This window comes from Salminus brasiliensis, chromosome 16 (genome assembly GCF_030463535.1).
Source record: "Salminus brasiliensis chromosome 16, fSalBra1.hap2, whole genome shotgun sequence".
NCBI lineage: Eukaryota > Metazoa > Chordata > Actinopteri > Characiformes > Bryconidae > Salminus > Salminus brasiliensis.
The window spans coordinates 17,834,723-17,854,271 of NC_132893.1; the positions used below are offsets into that span (position 1 = coordinate 17,834,723).

Here is a 19,549-nt window from a genome sequence, read left to right on the forward strand (position 1 = left end):
ATTGTTTATCAACATTTGCATGAGCTTCCAGCGTACTTTAACACACAAGAGGGAAGTTGCCAGCCCAATCAGTGCTGATCTGCTTCTCCAGGAAACTCAATGAAGCACTTTCTGCCTGGCATGTAGGACTGGAGCAAGATGCCGGTATGAGATTAATAGAGTGTTTGAATTTCTGGAGTCTTCCATAAACTTGGTGCTGCAGAGGTTGAAGGAATGACAATGACAGGGATAAACTACCTGTTGTTTTCTTCATTGATTCATACATATGTGTATTTCTACTCAATTGTTACATAAATAACCCTACAGTACTTGTGGATGCATTAACAAATGTAAGGCTGAGCTGCATTTGTGAGTGTGAGTGAGTGTGTGTGTGTGTGTGTGCATGTGTGTGGAAGGGGGGGGTTGTGACAGGTGTTGGTGTGTAGTGTTTGTATGCTTGATTAAATAGGATCTAAACTGTAAGATTTAAAATCGTAACTATGAAATTTGAATATGTTCATTTATACTGTACATTTTACATTTGATTGTAATTATACTGTGGAAGTTACAGTAATAAAAAACGTTAAACCAAATTTAGACTGTTAGACTATTATAGACAAATGGGGAATAAATTATATTGTGACGTATATAAATAAGTCTGGGCACTGCTTTGCCAAGCTACATATTTTGTTAATTGTTAAAGTTTGATTGCTGGAATTTTCTGCAAAAGTCAGCACACGGTTACTTTGCATTGAATTAACTTAAAAAATAGAGGGGACAATAAGTTATTGGTGCAAAGGTATGGCAACCTACTAACTCAACATCATCTACAGAGCCGGAGAGCCATCCGCAGTTCTAGACCAACTAAAGGCGTTAATGTTAGCAAAAAGCTGTGTTACTATTACTAAATCTTACTAAAGCCCGCTAAACTACCTCACCTAACTATCCGTTGTTTTTATTAACTGAATGTTAGCTCCTTCGCATTAAGCGAACACGCTTAAGTTATGCTAGCGTATTTTTCGACTTTTCCTGTCTGTATAAGCAGTAACGCTTTATACAGATTTTGGTATCAAAAATAAATCACTTGGTTTACAAACTCGCTTAAAATCTTGTAAAAATGAAAAAAGTGTATTTAAACTTGACTGAAACGGTTCGGATATCAATAGTCAGTGACCTGATTATGATTGTTAATAGCATTTATTTAAAAATCAGCTCATCTGTATTCCTGATTTTTTACAACAGGTCGTAACGAGATTCTCTTGTAGAAGAAAACAGTAAATACTATTAAAGTCATTTAAGGCATTTAAAACCTTTATAACATCATTTATAACATTTCTGGATTTCTGGGACATGAAGTGGATTGCAGTGGTTAGTGTGGCGCAACAGATAACACCACTACCTACCACTGAGTTACAACACCATGTGGGAGACCAGGGTTCGATTCCTGGTCTGGGTGACTGTGCTGCGCTACACCAAAAAGAGTCCTTGGGCCAGACTCCTAACACTACGTTGTACAATACAGGTAACCTTGTAAGTTGCTCTGGATAAGAGCGTCTGCTAAATGCTGTAAATGTAAAAAATTTAAGTGATTACAGATAAACATTATTCATATTTGGGCAATTTATACAATATACATAGCACTGTCTTCACCAAGCTCTAGTAGGAGTCACTTTTAACGTTAAATATAAACCTGGAACAGCGTTCCCTTTTAACGTCTAAAACAACAGCACGTCTTGGAACTGCTGGTCTAGAACTGCAGCTGGTTCTCCAGCGGTGCTTCTCTACCAACTCCCACTCTTTCTTACAAAACGTTTCAAGTTCTGTGATTTAGCAAACACAGCACGTTAAAGAGCTGTTACTTTTCGGAGGTAAGTTTTGGGTAATTGTACTGTTGTAGAAGTTTTTGGACTGACTGTCACATTTACTTCCAATATTTAATGATATTCAAAATCCTATATTTCAGTTATTATTATTATTTAGGCTTTGTAGTTTAGATTAATTTCATTTTCACATCCTCAGCCAGCCGCTCAGAGGAGTGCTGGGTTGTTGAGTGTGCCCAGCTAGCAGAGACCGCTACTGGAGCATCCATCAATGTTTTTAAAAGGTACGTGGAAGGTTACAGAAATAATGTTCTAGGAACATTAGAACGTGTGATGTGTTATGACATGTTGCATCACAATGTTATTAGAGCGTTTCTTACACAACATTTCCAGTTAGACAGACACTTACGTTATGGAAATGATTTCCCAGTGCTAGTAAAAATACAAAACAGTAAAATACTGATAAAACTAATCTCAGATTCATATTTAATAAATGCATCATAAAACATTTTCCCAATGCATTTTCTTTCACGATAAAATAGAACATGTTCTGAATTTGCACTAATAATAAAAAAGATGAACTTACATTACCTCTTTACAAAGTGCCTATCAAATGTAAAAAGCTCAAATTCAACTTTTAGCATAAACAATTTTTTTAGGGCGTTCACAAAACATTCTATAAGCCTAAACGTTCTACATAAGTTAGCAGATTTGAGTACTTGAGTACTTAGAAACCTTATTATTATTATTAAACCTTATATGTACAAACTTTACATTTACAGTTTATATTTACAGTTAACTCATTAACTCATAACTCATGAATCAGTCCCATTCGGCTTCACAAACTGCTGTTTTTGAGGTTTTAAGGGTCAGCAGTTGGTGTCAGTATTTTCTTGTATATATGTAATAAAAGTGGCTTGGTCAATCTTGCTGCATATTAAAAAATACAGCCAAACAGTGTAAGCAGCCTCAAGTCCTCATACAGTCAGATCCATAAGTATGTGGACAGTGACAGGACCTCTCTGCACCACCACTGTGTATTTAAAATAGAGCACCGAAGGTGTGATTTAGCTTTAATTCAGTGGGAAACTTGCATTAAATGTTTAGCACTTACGGCCCTTTTTGCACATCATCCTCCATTTTTACAGGCTCAAAAAGTAATGTGACTGATTTGCAGTTTCATGGCTTATCCATCAGTAGTTAAGGTACTTTTGAGTCTGTGGCCTGTTCCTTCATTACTACATAACAGAATAAGGAGTTTCTAGATTCTGAAAGTGCATAAGATCTGTCAGTATGTGGTCCAAAGAGGTGTCAGGTATCAGAGAGACCACAAATTGGCAGGAAGGAAGACCTGAGCAACTTTGACAAGAACCATATTATTATGGCCAGATGATGGCATTGGATGGAGCATTTCAGAAAAGGTTGAAGGGTTGAAAGGTGCTCCTGCAGTCAGCAGCAGGGGAAACACACTAAAAGTTTTCCAAGAAGCCACAAAAAAAGCAACTGTGGGTTACTATGGGTTAATGCTTGGCACCAGACATTGGCATTAGGGTCATGTGTAGCTGTTCCAGGATGTATCGTTCCACTGACAATGGCGTTCTAAGGAGATTATACAAGCTTTGTGGTTTAAATTGATAGAGCTGAATTCACTCATTTGAATGTATGGGTGTGTGAATACTTTTGAACATATATCATACTTAAGAATCTATTATTAAAGTAAACACACGTCAATGCCAAAATCTAATAGAATTCTCCATTATGTTAAATCAGGTGAGCTGCTGATGGTACTGAACAAATGCATATATGTTATGCCTTTGGGGGAAGCTGGATCCAAACTCTGTTCTTTAAACTATTTCTTTCTCTATTCTTCTCTTCTCTTCTAGTTCTAAAATTACAGACTGCAGTCCATCTGTTTCTCTGCACACTTTATTATCCTTCTTTTCTCCCTGTTCCTCAATGGTCAGGACCCCACATGACCACCTTGAATCCACCTATTTGGGAGGGTCATAAAAAATACCTGTTCTGTGGTGGTCCTAGAAACTAGACCCCTTTGAATTGCACTAATTAACTCTTACCTGGTGGCCTATCTATCTTTTAGGATAGATCTCAAAGTCATTTGACCTGATTTTAAAGCTCAAAATAGCCAAGGGGTTGTGCACCTCACTAGCACTCCATCAAAGATTATTGTAATAGATTTTTTTTTTTATTGCCATAAACAAACAGCAGCGGTAACAGAAAAAAAGTTTTATTTTATGACTTGTGAACTTCAGTACCACTCTATAAAGCAAAGCAATGGGTTTCGTAAGTATGTTTATTATTATCATTATGAAAGAAAAAAAGGGCGAGGATCCAAAGAATCAATGTAATGCAAAACATTAAAAAATAAGTTATTCTACCACATGTTTACTTTTGTAAAAAATCAGCACTTACATTTCATTGTGCCAATAATATGTGTAGGTGAAAACTGTACAGAACGATGTGTAATGCGATGAGGATGCATATGGATGTATACACTATACACACAACACAAACACAAGAGAACTACCGTACACCTTTTTATCATATATGCAATCAATTACACAATCTGTTAGTTGCGGTAAGAAGAAGAAAAATGGCACCCATGATCACCACTCTTATTGAAATATCACAGGTTCAGTCTCCAGTGATGCCACAGCCATCCATGGCTAAGAGTCCAAGAAGCTTCACTTTCCTAATTCTCTTCAGCTGTCCAACAGAGTAGCATCAGTGGCAGTTCGAAAGGATGTAGTTGGCTGGCTAGTTGTGGCTCAGGTGATGCACATGCTAGCCTTCATCCTCCCAGCGCCGGTGGCATTGTGCAATAAAGGAAGTCCTAGTTCCTGGGTGGGAATTGGAAATTACTGTAAGTGGGCTAGAAATTTGGTTAAAGGGAGAAAAACATTTTCCTCATATTTAAATATATAAACTAAAACTAAAACTAACCTCATTGGATGTTTATTTATTAATCTGCTCAGCAAGTGGTTTTGCTAAGTCATTCTCCAGCAGGGTGAAACTAGTCAAGTTCTTTTGAGTTTTAAGACACTAATACTACAAATAACTTATTTACAACATTTAACAACAGTGTGAAGAGGAAAGGTGCTTTACTGACACTTCTTAAATTCTGTAAGATGATTAATTTGTGCATAAAAAAGAGGTTAACATGCTTAAGTGTGAAGATTAACCATGTGCATTGACAGCACTAATATATAAACAACATTATTAGATTTATTGCCAAAAGCATTGTTACAACAAAGAAATCTACCAAACACAAATTTCCTTACTTTTTGTGCTGTTATATATATATGTAGCATATTTAGTGTGTATATATATATATATATATATATATATATATATATATATATATATAGTGTTGAGCTCAAAGGATAGAGTACACTTTAATTAAATCTCACAACTAACTCACATAACACTTTCTTACCCCTTTTTCATCCCTCTCTCTCTCACACCAACACACCTCTGCTCCTCTCTTAGCTCCCTTAATCCAGCCCAATGACTGATCCTTCTATTTATCTCTATTATTATTAAAAAGTTGCTTTTCTCTACTGAAGCTACTGTGTGAAAGCTTTGTCATGTTCAAGACTAAAGTTCTCAAACCTACACAGAGATATTATAAAAAAAAAACCTGATTCCTCAAGTTAGGCTTAGGTATTAGGCATATCACACAGTTATGTGTTCTCCCGCCTAGAAATTCCAGGACAGGCTCACAATGTGTTGATATGTTGATGCTGGGATGCTGGGATGCTGAAATTTGAATACCTTTTACAAGTTAATGGTATTTTTATTTATTCCCTATATCATAATCCCTCATGTCAGGACACTTACGATTTTTGCTCATTGTAAGATCTGAGGTGGGATCCTCAGGGATCTTGCTCTCAGTACAGAGTCCACCTGCAAGTACAGACACAAGTAAAAATAAATGTTACACTAAACAATACTGTTACACTGTCATTATTCAATCCAAATACTTGGATGTAGAGGTAAAATACACAGCTATGCATTACAGGCCTGAAAAAAAGGGTTTAAGGGACTCACTTAAGAGGGTTTATTAAAAATCAATATTACAATACAGCCTCCAGTAATTCAGTTCAATTCCAGGAATACACTTTTTTTTATATATCCATTATATATTTGTGGTGAGAATGTGATCCAACTGATCTGATCCAACAATTAGGTGAATGTTACTATGCAAGTTTGAGCTAAACAGCTCCCAGAGCCAGATGTTAACCTGGTATACAGTCTGGATGAAATCTGCAATACTCCAGAACACAGGACCTTCTTCTTGTGTTATTTTCCTGCTCCCGTTCCAGACATGTCTGGCTTGCTGTGACGCATTATGGTACGCTTGAATACAAACTGATTTTAACTGATTACAAACTTTAACTGTTCGAGAGCAGAGCAAAACAGCTGTAGCTATTAAAATACACTCTAAAACTAGCTTCAGAAGTGCTGGAGAAAGAGGAGTACGTTTTCACAATAAAACTCCAGCATAATAAAGGATTCAGTTCTAGTGGACAGTCAATGTCCATAATGTCAATGAAAATCAAAATGGTAATTTTTCACCTTGTCCTAAGTCACATTAAACGTAAAGCAATGGATAACCTATATCTGGAACAACCCCCCCTCCTCCCCTCATCTTCTCCAATGCCCCCTGTCCTAGCAGTATTTAACGCCAGTCCAATGCAGGTGTTGATAGGGTGCTGGAGGAGAAAGCTAGTCTTCCACAATTGATCGCATGCTGTTCACGATAGGGTTCTATTTCCAGGCTGTGTGTCCCGTTTCCCTTGGAAATGCGTCATGTTACTGAAGAAGAGGCGTTCTGATTTCTGATTCGTGTTGACTTCATCAGAGTTTGTGGGGGTGTGCAGAGAAATAACCAAAGGACTAAATGTGAAGGATTCCGACCGGATAATTTTTGTTGGCCACAAAAATTATGCATCCCAAACTGTACTACCACACAAAACAGTATGCCAAAAATAGTGCACCTCCAGTAGAAATACAGTCAGTGTGTAGAATAAATATAATAAGAATATAGAATAAAATATAGAAACATGTGGTTAGAGATGCAACATAAATATCACCATTTGTACGATAAACTACCCTGGATAATCAATCCTGGACACTGTGACCTGTGTGGGCTTAACCAATCAGCGTGTCACCTGCCATTCCCTTTAGAAGCCAGGTGCAGTCTGACTTTGTCGGATTTCCAATTCAATGACGCAGCTACCTGGACGTGTCCAACGCTTCTTAGAGGAAACTGACCTGCTTGTTTACGTTCTGAAGGCACGCAAACAGGTCATTTACGGGAACAGCAGGAATATATTGTTGATGTAAAAGTTTGCATAGCTGCCAACCGACATGTGTTATGAATTTGTTGCATGTCCTTGTGTGTCTAACAAGCAGGGGTGTTGACAATTCACTGCCAAGATAGCGTATCTGTGTTTTTCCGTTTCCAAGGCAGCAATATGCCAGAAATTTACCTGAACACACCTCATTTCGAGACCACCACACCCACTGACATAGATATATTCACAAGCACCGTTGCTATTTAAATGACCCAGGTGTGAAAATAGACTGTTGGCAGGGTGTAAGATAGTAATGAGCATCCTCAGGCGCCTCACGCAAGGTGTAAGATAGGGCCCTCAGCAGGCAAGTATTCTGGATGTAAGCTACAGTTAGGTTACATTACAGTGTTTGCTGAAGCTTTTTGAGACAAGAGGGGATAACGGTGGACGTCCTCTGTTGTCCACTTCCATTAAAACACATGCTACACTTGTGCCTCGGCTGCTTGTATGTTCTAGGTCAGTAACATCCAACTGAAGACAAGCACAACATGGTTAGTACTCACTAAAGTTTGAGGAGCTGGGAGATTTTGATTTGGAGTCCTTTATTTCCAGGGTGGCTGAGGAAGCACTGAATGATACGACTGAGGTAACCCCACTCAAGAGCCTTCCTATAATTTTTTAAATAAAACAAGAAACGAAACTTTGTAGGTAAGTTACTGCAAGGTGTAGCTACTTTTTTACTTACCCAGAAATTATTAATCGAAAGCCCAAAATTGCCACAAATGCTTCGTTTTGTTTATTTCTTGGTTCTGCATTGGAACAACATGAAACATCAGAGGAAAAGAAGTCAAATCTGATCTCATTCCCCACAGAATTCCAGAAATGGACTGAAATCAACCTCTCGACTAGAATTTTAAACCACTCTTTTTTAGGTCACTGCTCCAGGTCTCTTGAACTTGAAAGGTACCTTCCCCCAACGGCTGTGTTGAGACCTCTCCACAGATCTGGACTCATTGTTGAACACTTCAGTGCTTTCTGAAACCGGATCTGGTTTTTAAGGCATGCTTGGGGTTACTTTTGCTGGAAGACTCATATGAGCTCTGGTGGAGACCCAGCTTTCTGACACTGGGGCCTATATCATGCTCTAAAATGTATTAGTAGTCTTCAGATTTCATAATTCCATGCACACAGTCTAAGCAACTCCTAATCTGAACCTACACCATGTTTCACAGTAGGGGCCATGTTCTTTTCTTTGAAGGCCTCATTTCACTATGGTACAATGATGCACTTTCCCAAAAAGCTCTATTTGGTCTATAGGATGTTCCCCCAGAAGGACAGCATCCTCAGGTAAGTTCTTCAGGTAAACTCTAGTATGGCTTTTGGATGTCACTGTGTCAACAGTATGGTCCTCCTGGGTGTCATACTATAGTTTAGGAGATTGTTGTTCATTCAGATGTTGATGTGTAGTGCAGGCTAACGCTTGTACCTAGGGGTCTGCTTTGTTTGGAAATTGATATAGGTCCTTTTATCACATTTTGAACAATCACTTGTCGCAATCTTTGCAGACTTTTTCTCAGCATGAATACCAAACCATTTGTCCTGGGGTGCCAATATTTTTTCAAAATGCAAAAGTCTCACATCCACATTTAGTGAAAACAATTACCCATGTTTGGTTAGTAGGCTACTATAAACAAACCTGGGATATTTTTCAATATTCCACAGCAGAAGTACTTCCTCCACTGTCTTCTGATGTCTTCTTTCATAGCACAGCGGAACACAAAGATGAAAAACCCTGAGAAAACAGCAAGCGATCTGAATATCAGTGTCCTCCTTCCATAGAGATTATTAGTTTTCTACTAATTGGTTCTGCAGCATCAGCAGTTCTTTTATTTGACTGGCAAATTGATTACAGCCCTTACACCCTTGGGGTGGCACCAGTAAGAATGGAGAAAACATATGATATATGAGACATTCTAGAACTGCGGTACATTTGACAATCTTCATTAAATTGTTAATAACTAATTAGATTAACTTTTCACTATTAATAATGCTTGATGTATATTTTAGGTACAATTTTCACACAAAACATGAACTAAATGACTCCCAGCCAACCCACTATTGACGGTTTTCACCTCATTTATACCTTCAATATGAATTTTATCAGTCCAATTATCAGTTTTTGTGCTCACTCTATTAACAGGTATAAAGTAAATTGCACAGAATATCAATTTTCTGTAGAACATGTCATTTCAGTCATTAATTTTTTTGTCTGTCCCAATGTACTGGTCAACTTTATTAGCTCTATTGACATAAAACTGCATGAAATCTGCAAAAACGTAATACAAAATATGTGACCTGCACCCACTGACATCACTTTCTCTGGTGGGAAACATGTGGAATGCAGTGAGATATGTGAAACAACTTCAAATCTCATTATTTTGTAAAATTATCAACAGTATATTAATTATTGGGCAAATATTTTACTGTTTTTAGTGAATCTCCCATTTGTTTTCTAAAAAATAATGAAAATCCGAAAAAATCTGTTCTTAGATGCTTAGATGTTCTGGATGGAATCCAGTTTGAGGTTAGCACAAAATGGTAAAAAAGCTCTGTTACTATTCTACTTGAAATGTAATCGCAATTCTAGAATGGGCCATATTGCTGCCGTCCAATGAAAAATTGTATTTTTTCAGTTTTTAGTTTTCTCCATGGTTTGAACCCTGTATCTGTTCTGTACACTGTGTAAATAATTCTGCATGAATGTTCCAATAGAAATGCCCTAAATAACTTGGAATAAACTCCATCTAAGTTTACTTTGACATCCAAGTTAAGAACATTTTTGCCTTCTCCTGTAAAGTCCCCATTTTGGAGATACATGTTTTCATGATATGCAGTGTGTGCTGTGTGAGCATGCCCTGAACCACAAGTGGTCATGTTCCACAACTGTGTATTAAATTAGGCCACAACAGAGTATTCAACAAGGCTCCAACGAGGCATAGTAAACATTAGTGTTAAATTCTGAGGTCAGAATATAACATATAGCAGGTATATAATATGTTACATTTTAAAGGTTATTTAACTTGAGTACATCACATACTAAATAAATGTGTTCAATGGGACCCAAGAATGCCTACCTTGCAACGAATTGCAGATGGTAAACAGGTACGCGGTGACCGAGTTAACCGATTCCCAGGCAGAAAACAAACCAAAGACCCAGGTGAGCCCAAGGAGAACAGCAAGCGCTGTCCCACTCCAGATGTCCTGCAGCATGGTTCGATTGCGTACGGAGTGGGGGTTTCTTCGCTTAATACGACACAGCAGTACCATCACCACTATGAACATGGCGAAGTTCAGCAGATAGGTAACACAGAAATATGTCAACACCACAGTTTGGATGCTACTGTCTGTCCACCAGCAGCTGTGTGGGGAAAGATGTTACAAAACAATTTTATTAGGTGAGAAATGGATCAATGTAATACTTGAATAAGTGTGAGAGACAGCTTTCCAGGCACACGCCGTCAGATGCCTGCTTCTCAGTCTTTACTGTTAGTATCCATCCCTACAAGCTTACTAAACCCACTGCTTTAACCTGTAGACCTGTATTTTCAGAAGCCCCCTAGTGACTATTTCACTGGAGGAATAGAAATCCACTGGTCATTTTGAATATACCGCCAGAAGACTACTGGCATGCACACGTCCTCATTGGTGAAAGCAAAGCAACTGCCAACACCACAATAACTGAAAGCTCAGAATTGCTGTACTACTCATACTATACATTTACTACATCTGGCCTGTTTATACTTGCTTATGAGTGATCTTTACATGATAAATCAGAAATAACAGGCAAGGCTGTCAACTTTGGTGAACAGTAGTTGCGCTGATTAGTAGGCCTCTGTGATCAATGCTGCTCGCATAGCACCCAATGATTAACAGCAATATGAAGACATCATTCCAAGCCTCTGCATGATATGTATTTCTATATACATTTTCTATTTGAAATGCATGCATGACACACTGAACTCTTACGGTCTGATCCATGTATTTAATGAACGAATGAACAGATGCTACTTGCAAGTTCGACAGGGATCCATCATCCGATGTAATGTTGTTCAGTCCAAAGGCTTTTCTGTTAATAGCTGTAGGAATGGTGACCACAACCAAAGGAATTCCTTTGAAAAAGAAAGAATGGTTTTACTGTACATTTTCACTCCTCTGAATTTGTGAAATACACAATATTCTCAACATCAGTAAAAAAGTGCATAACCGCATACCCCATCCAATAACTGTTAACTTGATCATGAAGTGGGGGATGTAGTTGTTGAACACTTTGACAATAGTCAGGTACATGTGTAAAGACTCCAGGGACATCCACGTAAAAGAGGCCAAAAGGACGTAGCTTAAGAAGAAGGCAGTGGAGATGCAGAGGCCCGCATTGTAGAGCTCCTTAGCCAGTAATGAGTCCAAGAGGAACACCAGGTTCAAGAGCAGTAGAGCCACACACAACTGAATAAGGATTTTATTTGGGATGGCTTTTCGTAGTTTCCTAGGCAAGAGGCAGAGATAATGTTGTTTTCTGTTGTAACATGCAAATTTTAACTTATTTCCAAAACTTCCATTAGTTATATGAAATTATATCAGAGTATAATTCAACATTGCCCAACTAACACTTTCTCAATGGATATAAATTGGCTGTAAAGCTATAAAACTCACCTAAACCGCAGATACACAATCAAGGTCACCGTGAGAAAAATGGAGGACAAGCCACAGCCAATGTAGGTGAAGGTGTCCAGGATTTTAGATTGCGCATGGCTAGAAATGTTCTGAAAAAGAAAAATATCATAGAAAAAAATGTTAAGAGTGGAATTAAAAAGGTATTGGGACCAATCTAGGGGCACCCAGCTGGGAGGTGGTCCACCAAAAAAATAAGTAGAATGTCCATGAATAAACAGAATGAATGTATGCTATACAAATTTCCAATCTGTGATGTGTATATTTAGCTGTTAAGATGAACTTTTAAGATGAACTTTAAGATGAAAATTAAATAATCCATCTTTCAATGCTGAATAACAATGTTAATGTTAATTAAGCATTTATTTACACCCAGCAAATGCCTTTTAATCCCTAAAGATGCCACTCCAAGGAATTCTGGTGTGTTTTTTTGTTTTTTTTTTACATGTAGTCTGAATTTTCAGAAATGATCCTTTTCAGACTATGGATCAGTAACACTGGAGAGTAGGGATGTCCAGATTCAATCCACTGACTCCAAGCATTTTTAACGGGTCACTTTTCACAAGTGTCATCTTGCATCCTTTAGATGCCATTACTACACATGATCCTCAGCAAAAACTACCCTAGACCGAGTTTATTTGGGAGTAAAACAAAAACAAAAAAATTTATTTGAACTGCTAAGTGCGGTGCCGTTACCATTTCACAGCCAAACACAAAAGCAAGAGTTGGCTTCTAATTCTAGCTCTCCATTCCACCTTAAATAGTGCTGCAGTCACATTATGTACATTTCAACAGCAGAGTGTCACTACTGCATTATTTAAGGTGGACCGGAAAGTTCCAGGAAGGAGGAAGAGGAAAACTTAGAGTTCGAGTAACTTAGAGTTAGCTCAGAGTCTCTGTGTAAATGTGACGCAGCAACAACAAACGGCAAACACAGCAGCAGTTAAAGAATCTGATTTTGGCTCTGTACTCTGTAATGTCTGATTTCTGCTGTTTTTGTCCACAGCTGACAAAACCAACCAGTTTGGTTGTTGTGCAACAACAAAGATATTTTATACCTTCGTCCCATCCCATCTTTACTCTTAAATTACACCTGCTTTAAAAACTATGGTGGTAACTATGGCTGTAGAGTTATGTTTTTTGTGAGAGATAGGTTGAACTATGAGAAACACATATCATACCATCTTAACATGTATTAATGCTTTAATAATTTAAATACAGTTTTACATTATATTTCACTCCCAAAATGTCAGACCCTGTCACAGACAAATCTGTATACATTACAATACTTTATAAATTAATTCCTTGCCAAGTTAATCAAATTAATTAGAGCCAAGTTAATCAAATCATACACAATTCTACCCAACCAAAGTCACACACCTTCTATTTAGCCTTTAAAGAACAATATAAAATACTGGATTTATTGGTACCTTTAAACATAACTCTGTCATAGGATGCCAGCTTTGCCAGAAATTAAAGACCTAGCAACTACACAATTTAAGTTACAATGCTTACGAAATGCAAAATGAGCTCTCTCTTACCAGCAGAATACCAAAATTTGTCAGATGGTTACAGCTGCACACCGTCTCTTTCTCTGTCGAATTCAGCACAGTGCAGCCATCAACACTCCAGCCCCCAAACCCATCTGGCAATAAATCAAACAAAGCAATGCATCCCTCCATAAGAAACATCTATTAGACACTGAAACACAAAGAGTAACACTGTACTGTTTAAATCATGTGACTGAATAATATAGTATAACAGCTCTCACTGTTTTGTTTCAAATCCCAAAAGGTACAGGATACGTTGTCCTTCTTCTATCAACAGATTGAAAGCAGCACAATTAAGTTCAAGGTTGTTACATACACAGTTATACACAGTGCAACTAGCAGTGAAATGCTTTGATAACTGTCTGCTTACATAAAACAACAGAATAGAATAGAAAAAATAGAAAAAATAACCTTATTTAAGTAAAGAATAAAATATATACAGATAATATATAATAGAATATATATATATATATATATATATATATATATATATATAAGAACAGCAATATATACACTAAATGTACACAAAACAGAAAAAATAAGCAATGCAGGGGTGAATTGTCAAGGGTAAAGTGCAACAAGTGCAAAGTGAATATGCAACATAATGTGCAACTGAGCAGGAGCAAACTTCAAAACTAGGGTTCTTTTACTGACCGTGACACTCTGTGTGGTCCTAAGGGTAATCATTATGTTCTCCTTTAGATTGGTGATAGTCAGGTTGGACACACTCAAGCCCAGAACTCCACTGATCACCCGGGTTTCATTGTCCAATGTTTTACTGTTCTAAAAACATCCAAACAGATATGGCAGTAATGCATACATCAGTGTCATACAAACCTGAGCTCTGCATGCTTGGAGGAGCTGCAAGTGAGCAGCAGTTGTGCACACAGAAAAACACACAAAAGCCTTATTGACCGAAGAGGTGGCGAAAATGGTCAGACTGGCTCAAGCCGACAGAAAGACTACGGTAACATCGATAACCGCTCTGCACAATTGTGATGAGCACAAAAACCTCTCAGATCGCAGAACACGTCAAATGTGACCACGTCGGGTTCCACATCTCTCAGCTTATTCTTTCACCCATGTTTGTAGAAGCAGTCTGCATGCCTAGGTGCTTGGTTTTATACATACTGTATGTGGCCATGGAATTGAATGGAACACCTGAATTCAATGATTTGGATGGGTGAGTGAATACTTATGGCAATATAGAGTACATGCAACCATTCATACATACATGGTCACTGGTACACAAATAGAATATGCTGTTCTGAAATGAAACAATGCTGATGACTGTGTCTTATTCACCATGGCCTTCTTTAGATTTCTGGTCCACCTTGCTGAAGCAGACACAGGCTGCACTGTTTAAACCAATGGGCAAACTTCAGCACCATAACAAAACCATAAAATTTAAAGGGCCTCTTAACGAAACAGGAGCTTCCCGGGTTTAACAGGACTATGTCTCAGTAACAGCATGAATACAGTAGTAACCAAAGCAGACATGAAACCAAGAAAACCAAATAGACACAGACACAAACACATAAAAAATGCACATTATGCAACATGAAGAGTTGGCAATAGAATATAACCCAAACGCTTAGCTGTCAAGACGTGGAACAGAAAGGGATTTTTAACAGAACTTAAATGATATCCCCCACTACCAGCGTGGAACAAACCCAGGTCCCTGGGATCAGAGACCAGGTGCTTTACCACTGCGTCACAGCAGCTCTCACAAACTTCTATGCCTCAAAAAGGGCTTTGAAGAAGTGCAAACTAAAAGCTGCCAAAAGAAATAGGCTGCTCGAACCCACCTGTTTTAGGGGAGGGTTTGAGGTGAAAAACAGAACAAAGGATGCCAGGTGAGGCTGCCTGCCTTCTTTTAACTGAGGCAAACTAATAACACGGACTCCCAAACAAAGCTATGGTAGGAAATAAGGAGGGAAGGGAGGAAGGTTCTTCCTAAAGAAGAATAAGTGAACTAGAAGAAGAGGAGGGAGAAACCTCACTGCCTTCTTTTGAACAGGAACTGGAAAGATCTAACCTTCAAAGAGAGACAGAACTAGAGACAAGATAGAAGGATAGGGTGAAGCCTCTCAGACCTCAATGAGGAACACTGTGTAAGAGACAAACAACACCAAATGACTGCCTGAACTTTGCAAACACCATGGTCAATCAATATTACCCCCCCCCCCCCAGTTTTCTTCTAGAAGGGCTAAGCTCCTCCTGCCACCCACACCGCTTAGAGATTTTAAATATGAATAACTAATATGAAGAATGACACAGACCTGAAAAAGAAAATTATTTTGATGATAAACAAATTGCAGTCTGGAAGCCTGTTGCCTCTTCTCGGGACTCAGTTTGTCCATAAGGGATTCAGGGAGAACGATACTGGCCTGAGGGGTTAAGCCTTTGGTGGGAGCATCATCAATCTACAATACAATAAGGAAAAATGAATTTACTTTTATTATGTGTAAATGTAGTGTGTGTATATATACAATATATACAATAATTGTTTATTTGAAAAGTTCATGTGAGTTAAGTTCAGCAGGGTGAGCTGTGTTTCGTATGTTATTTCTTTTTCATTTCCCCTCTTTATTTTAATTAGCTTTATAACCTGATCACTTACAGGGTGGTACTGGTGAGGCGGACTGGAGAGCGGAAAGACTAGGAAAAAAAAGTTTGATGTTGTTTCAGGGGGGGTAGAGCAACTGAAGTGGGTGCTGTGAACGTAGTTGTGTTATCAGCTCAATAATACATAATAACTGTGCTGTTAAATGAGTGAAGTAACAGTAATACTTTGGAAGCATTTGTACTTTATCTCAGAGTAGTCAAAAAGACTCTGTTGAACTGCTCACTGGCTTAGTCCAGGCTCGCAACTACTAGCAGTCTAGCAGACCACATAGTGATAACCAATATCAGACATTTTGGTTAGCTCAACCAAGCTGTATCCTGTCCGACCAAGCTCAAGACCTCGCTCAACACTAAACACTAACCAGTCTGGCGAGATATTTAACGTGGGAGACTGAACTACTGCCTGACTGAGCCGCCCAAGCTCAATAGTACTCTACTCTACTACTCCGAGCCGCCCAAGCTCAATAGTACTCTACTCTACTACTCCGAGCCGCCCAAACTCAATAGTACTCTATTCTACTACTCCAAGCCACCCAAGCTCAATATTACTGTACTCTACTACTCTGAGCCGCCCAAGCTCAATATTACTGTACTCTACTACTCCGAGCCGCCCAAGCTCAATATTACCGTACTCTACTACTCTAAACCGCCCAAGCTCAATATTACTGTACTCTACTACTCCAAGCCAACCCATTTAGTTTTGCTATTTTTATTTTTATAAATTTGTTCTTATTTTATGTGACAGATCAAACTTTGAATTCTGACTGCTCTGTTTTCATCCACACAACTTCGCCTCCAACTGCGCAGCAGTGTGTCCATTTGTTGTAAGTGAAATATCAACTTCCCATGATTCACATAATTATTTTTTTTTTTATATGCCAGACAATATGGCTTCACTAGGCTTCAATGGCGTCAGTCAGTCCCACAGAAAATGCAAATTAACGTAAAGTAGAATGCAAGCACTAGACTTTACAGACTGTTACAGATGAGGTCCTTATCAGGATCTCTATCTAAGCTCAGTTTCTATGTCAAATTTGAATGTTTTTTTTTTCTCGTTTCATTGTGTACATGTTTCTCCCACACTCCTAAAGGTGACCCATAATAGTTTTTCCATGATTGGCTCAGCATTACCTGCAGGTTGGAGGGACCAGTGACGGTAAAGGAGGTCTTCTGAAAGTGAGTCCCGTTCACTTTCTTTACTGCCACAGATATAGATTCTGAGTGCATAACCACACTGTCATTTTTTATCTCCAAAATTTGTAGCAGTTTTTCCAAACCCTCAATGATGTCCTTACTTAGATTTGGATCTTGACTGGGGGGACAATGAAACGATAGGTAGACATGTTAAGTTATGAAAGGACAAGCTTACATTATGTAATATACAAAGCAAAACAATTCTTAGCTGGACATTTTGAAAAGAATTTTTAAAAGTGTTTGCCTTAGCCTTGTTTTCAGCTCCTGACTTTGCTTTGAATTTGCTCATTAGGGCTGTTAATGTTCTGCTAACAGTCTAGTTGCTGGTCCATATGCCTAAAACATCATACACTATATGTCCAAATGTTTGTGGACACCACTTTTAATGCATTTAGATACTTTACGTTCTATAGTCCCAGTAGAGAAGTACTGCCAATAAAATAGGACTCTCTGGAGCAGGTAAACATAAACCTATTGGCACCATGACTTATGCCATGGCTTGAGTGTAAAGCCCCACAGCACTGAGATGTGGAGCAGTGAAACTATGTTCTCTGGAATGATGGTGCTCCATCTAATACTTTCGGAATGAGATAGAGTTGGAATAAGTCCAACATCCTGAATGCAATCAAATCCTCATAGCAATGCTCCAAAATGTAGTAGAAAGGTTTTCTGGATAGTAGACACAGTTACTCCAACAAACGCTAAAGATAAACTCTTTTTTTTTAAACACCCTTGATTTCAGAAGAAATGAATGGGTGAATAAATGAGTGGGTGTCCCAATACTTTTGTCCATATAGTGTACATTTCGAGCAATAAACGCTCAAAATATTTTATTTTATTTACATATTGAGTTGTAAGACCATGAATACAAGCATGCAATTGGGGGAAGCTGTGTCCTAAAGGTCTGAGAAGGGGGCTTGGAAGTTGCTGGTGCTGGTTCAATCCCCTGGACTGGCAGGAAGTGGGGGTGGAGGGAGTAAAGGAACAGCCTCTCCTTTTTTAACATTCGTATTCAAGGACTGTAACTCACAATTTCTCACTGGATGCAGAGGTTGCTGCCCACCACTCCAGGTGTGTGTCCCGCACAACTGCCCTCACAATCATATTATCGCTAGAGTTTGCTTCTATCTCAAATGTAAGTGTGCATGGAAGTGTAGATGTACTGAAAAGGCTGCTGGAAGATACTATCAGCTCAGGAGACAGATATAATGCACATATTTTCCAAGTCCCCCCCCCCCCATGTCATTTTGTGTTTTTCAAACCTTAGTGACTGTGCCCCACAGCTGCATTCATGTAAATGACTTATGACTTGTAAATTACTTATTTTTAAGTATAATTAAAATGATAAGTATATGTTTACATTGAAAGTTAGACTGATGAAACTGATGGAAAGCAATCAGGTATACTTTTTGGTTCATGTTTCCATGTAAAAACATGAATGGTTGCACAACTTGAACAACTGAAATCCATGACTTGACCAGACAGTCCCTGAGTGAGTTAGCATGGAATAACCCAAACATTTGTCGTGCTCCCTGTTACATATACTGAGGGGCTGTGGCTGTGTTTGCAATTTCAGATATAAAAAGAGAATTTTAAGATCCACTGTATTTGGACAAAAGTATGTGGACACCTGACCATCATACAAATTATTTGAGTTTGTTGAACATCCTATTCATTATAATTGGCTCTGTGCTTCCAATGTAGTGCACTAACATTTATTTAGTAATGTCTGACATCTACATCCAAACAGTGTTTAATATGTCCAGTGTGGAATTGTAGGCACATGGCTGAAACTCACCCATAGTGTGTCTAAACAAAATCAGTAATCTTCAAAACAGTAATTTTAATGTCAACAGTTAAAAGTGTATGATGCTGCAGTTTGATAAACGCAGTAAGGTCATGGGTTACAGTCACTGTTTTATTTTGTTTCATGACTGAATTACACAACCCCCAGAATTACAGGTAGAATCACAGTTCCAGCGCTTTTATATCCCGCACTTATATACATATATACATAATGCATGAATATATATACAAGCATTTCCAATGCTCAGTGGAATCTGCTGTTAACCATTCTAAAAGAAACAATAAATGAATCAGCAACACAAAGCCGTTAACATTACTTCACAGCTTACCTGTTTGTTGGCTGTTTATTGTGAGCAGCGAAGGCATCTAAGGCATCCTTGGCCTCAGTATGGTTAATGGAAGTCAGATTTGCCAGCTTTGCACAAACATCTGTAGTTTCCAGTTGGGAAGATTGTGTATATGTAAAAATCATTTCTTTAAAATGCATGGAAACTCATATTTTAAATGCATATTAAAAATATGCATA

General features: G+C 38.2%; 1 protein-coding gene across 1 annotated transcript; it reads right to left on the reverse strand.

Moving 5' to 3' along the window:
• Positions 1–5,613: 5,613 nt before the first annotated feature.
• On the reverse strand, positions 5,614–18,321 carry LOC140537258 (adhesion G-protein coupled receptor G2). The gene is made up of 13 exons (XM_072659581.1): positions 18,248–18,321; positions 17,155–17,335; positions 15,678–15,821; positions 14,050–14,178; positions 13,617–13,656; positions 13,361–13,490; positions 11,828–11,926; positions 11,389–11,660; positions 11,190–11,286; positions 10,252–10,535; positions 8,814–8,909; positions 7,681–7,785; positions 5,614–5,723 (listed from the first exon to the last, which is right to left on the reverse strand). Exons 1-13 carry the CDS (start codon positions 18,319–18,321, stop codon positions 5,614–5,616), a joined length of 1,761 nt encoding a protein of 586 aa, XP_072515682.1.
• Between the last annotated feature and the right edge of the window lie 1,228 nt (positions 18,322–19,549).

Coding starts and splice junctions, on each gene's coding strand:
- LOC140537258 (XM_072659581.1), bottom strand. CDS start 18,321: ATGATTGTGAGGGCAGTTGTGCGGGACACACACCTGGAGTGGTGGGCA. Junction 15,822..17,154: donor CTGGTCCCTCCAACCTGCAG/GTAATGCTGAGC, acceptor ATTGTATTGTAG/ATTGATGATGCTCCCACCAA. Junction 11,927..13,360: donor GAGAGCTCATTTTGCATTTC/GTAAGCATTGTA, acceptor GAACATTTCTAG/CCATGCGCAATCTAAAATCC.